Source organism: Austrofundulus limnaeus, unplaced genomic scaffold, assembly GCF_001266775.1.
Source record: "Austrofundulus limnaeus strain Quisiro unplaced genomic scaffold, Austrofundulus_limnaeus-1.0 Scaffold16, whole genome shotgun sequence".
NCBI classification, from domain to species: Eukaryota; Metazoa; Chordata; class Actinopteri; order Cyprinodontiformes; family Rivulidae; genus Austrofundulus; species Austrofundulus limnaeus.
In genome coordinates, this window is record NW_013952418.1 from 3,584,371 (window position 1) to 3,586,098 (window position 1,728).

At 37.6% G+C, this 1,728-nt stretch overlaps 1 protein-coding gene across 1 annotated transcript in view; it reads right to left on the reverse strand.

Moving 5' to 3' along the window:
• nsun3 (NOP2/Sun RNA methyltransferase 3) overlaps positions 1-1,728 on the reverse strand; it is a 6,478-nt gene that overhangs the window by 2,807 nt on the left and 1,943 nt on the right. The window contains exons 4-5 of the mRNA XM_014003056.1: positions 1,083-1,237; positions 151-272 (exon numbers count right to left, since the gene is read on the reverse strand). Of these exons, the coding sequence (XP_013858510.1) occupies positions 151-272; positions 1,083-1,237 (277 nt within the window). The remainder of the gene's footprint in view (positions 1-150; positions 273-1,082; positions 1,238-1,728) is intronic.

Consider the following 1,728-nt stretch of genomic DNA (forward strand, 5'->3'; position numbering starts at 1 on the left):
TGATTCATTCACAGCTAATTTGGGATTATTCAGATAAAAATATCAATCATTTGACAGCATTAATATATTTGTTATTCCTAGAACTGTACACAGGAACATGTCATCATTTCTGACTTAATGAATAGATATTTTGTCCGGAGATGGATTTACCTAAGGAGCTGAGCCTGAAGGACAGGCAGCTGCTTTCTGTCCTCCAGCCTCTCTTCCCCCTGCTGTTGAGTGCCTGCATACAGCCAACTTCTGTCATTAGAACACGGAGCGTCGACTAAAACCTGCGACCCAATGAAATGTGAGCAGATAAAAAGAAATTCAGAAAGTTCTAGATAAGTTAAAGTCAACACAGAGAAAATGAGAAAAATCATCTTTAAACAGACAGCCACGATAACGGCAGACGAAACGAGAAAAGAATGACCAACTATTATTGGCGGTAAAAATGATCAAATCTCAAAAAATAAATAAATAAAACGTAAAATAATTTTTTAACTTTCACATTTCAGCTTGTACCCTCTGAAGAAAATGACTTATCCCTCTTAAAGTAACTTCACTCTGTTTTATTGCTTAGAAAAATGATCACAATTATAACAGTTTACAGTTTAGTTCACCTTCTGCTCTTTTATTTTTAATGTGTGTTTATTTTGTTCTGACAGATTTAAATCTTCCTCACCTTTAATAACCTTTATTCTGTGTCTGTTTGTGCTTTAAACTTTAGARGCAACTTAGTGGAAATAATTGCAACAATTAGTTTTATATTCTTCAGAAGTTTTAGCTGTGAAAATTGTAAAATCGTTCCACATATAGACCTTCAAATCCATTTTGCCCTTTCCCAAACTTTCTTTTTTTTATTTGTTCTGCCATTATTAGTCATTTTGAGTTCCTGTCAGCTATTTCTCTTTTTCATCTCAATTGTCTTTAATAAACTTTTTTTTCTTTTCTGTGGAGGGATTCTTAGCCTCACTTCAAAAGGCTCACACTTTCGTCACTGTGGCTTTTGAAAACAACAGTCCATCACGTTAATTTGTTGGCAACAGAAAAGAAAATTCAATTACAAGTTTCTGTGAACACAACAGGGAAGTCTTACCCACCTTGTCATAAAAATCGGCCTTGTCGTTCCCAAAAGACCGCCCGTCCTGCGTGGACACGACCACGCTGCTGCTCAGTGAGCAAGGCAGGAAAGAGTCCAGGGTTTCGACCAGCCAGTCCCGTCTGTGAGGTTGCGGTTCATTACAGCAGAGAAGTGCTGGAAAGCAGCGAAGGCACAATTACTGATTACTCATGGATGATAAAGGAGAAAAAGGGCTTGTTGCAAATAAATATAGTCTCTCAATGAGGTTCAGCAACAAAGAGAGTAAAGAGTGTACAGGTGGTATTATTTTTCAAAATAAAAGACATTTTGACATGATTAGATTTTTTTTAAGTTCTGGTCAAACACTGTTACCTGAAAAAAAAAGTTATTTAAAGTGTATCTTACCCCCCCCCCGTACAAAGATAACTCCGCCCCAAGGCGAAATTTGAAAAATGCATCAAAGTGGGTAGGGGAGTGGGGGTTAGAGAGCGGAGGTGTGGCCAGGACGAGAGAATGCGACAGGCAGCTAGCATTAGCATAATTGATGCTACATGGAAAGTGACCACAGTATCGCAGATATTTACATCTCTGAACGGTCTGCTGCGGACATGAAAGTGCCTGCTGCGACAGAGATACAGATATATATATATATATATATATATATA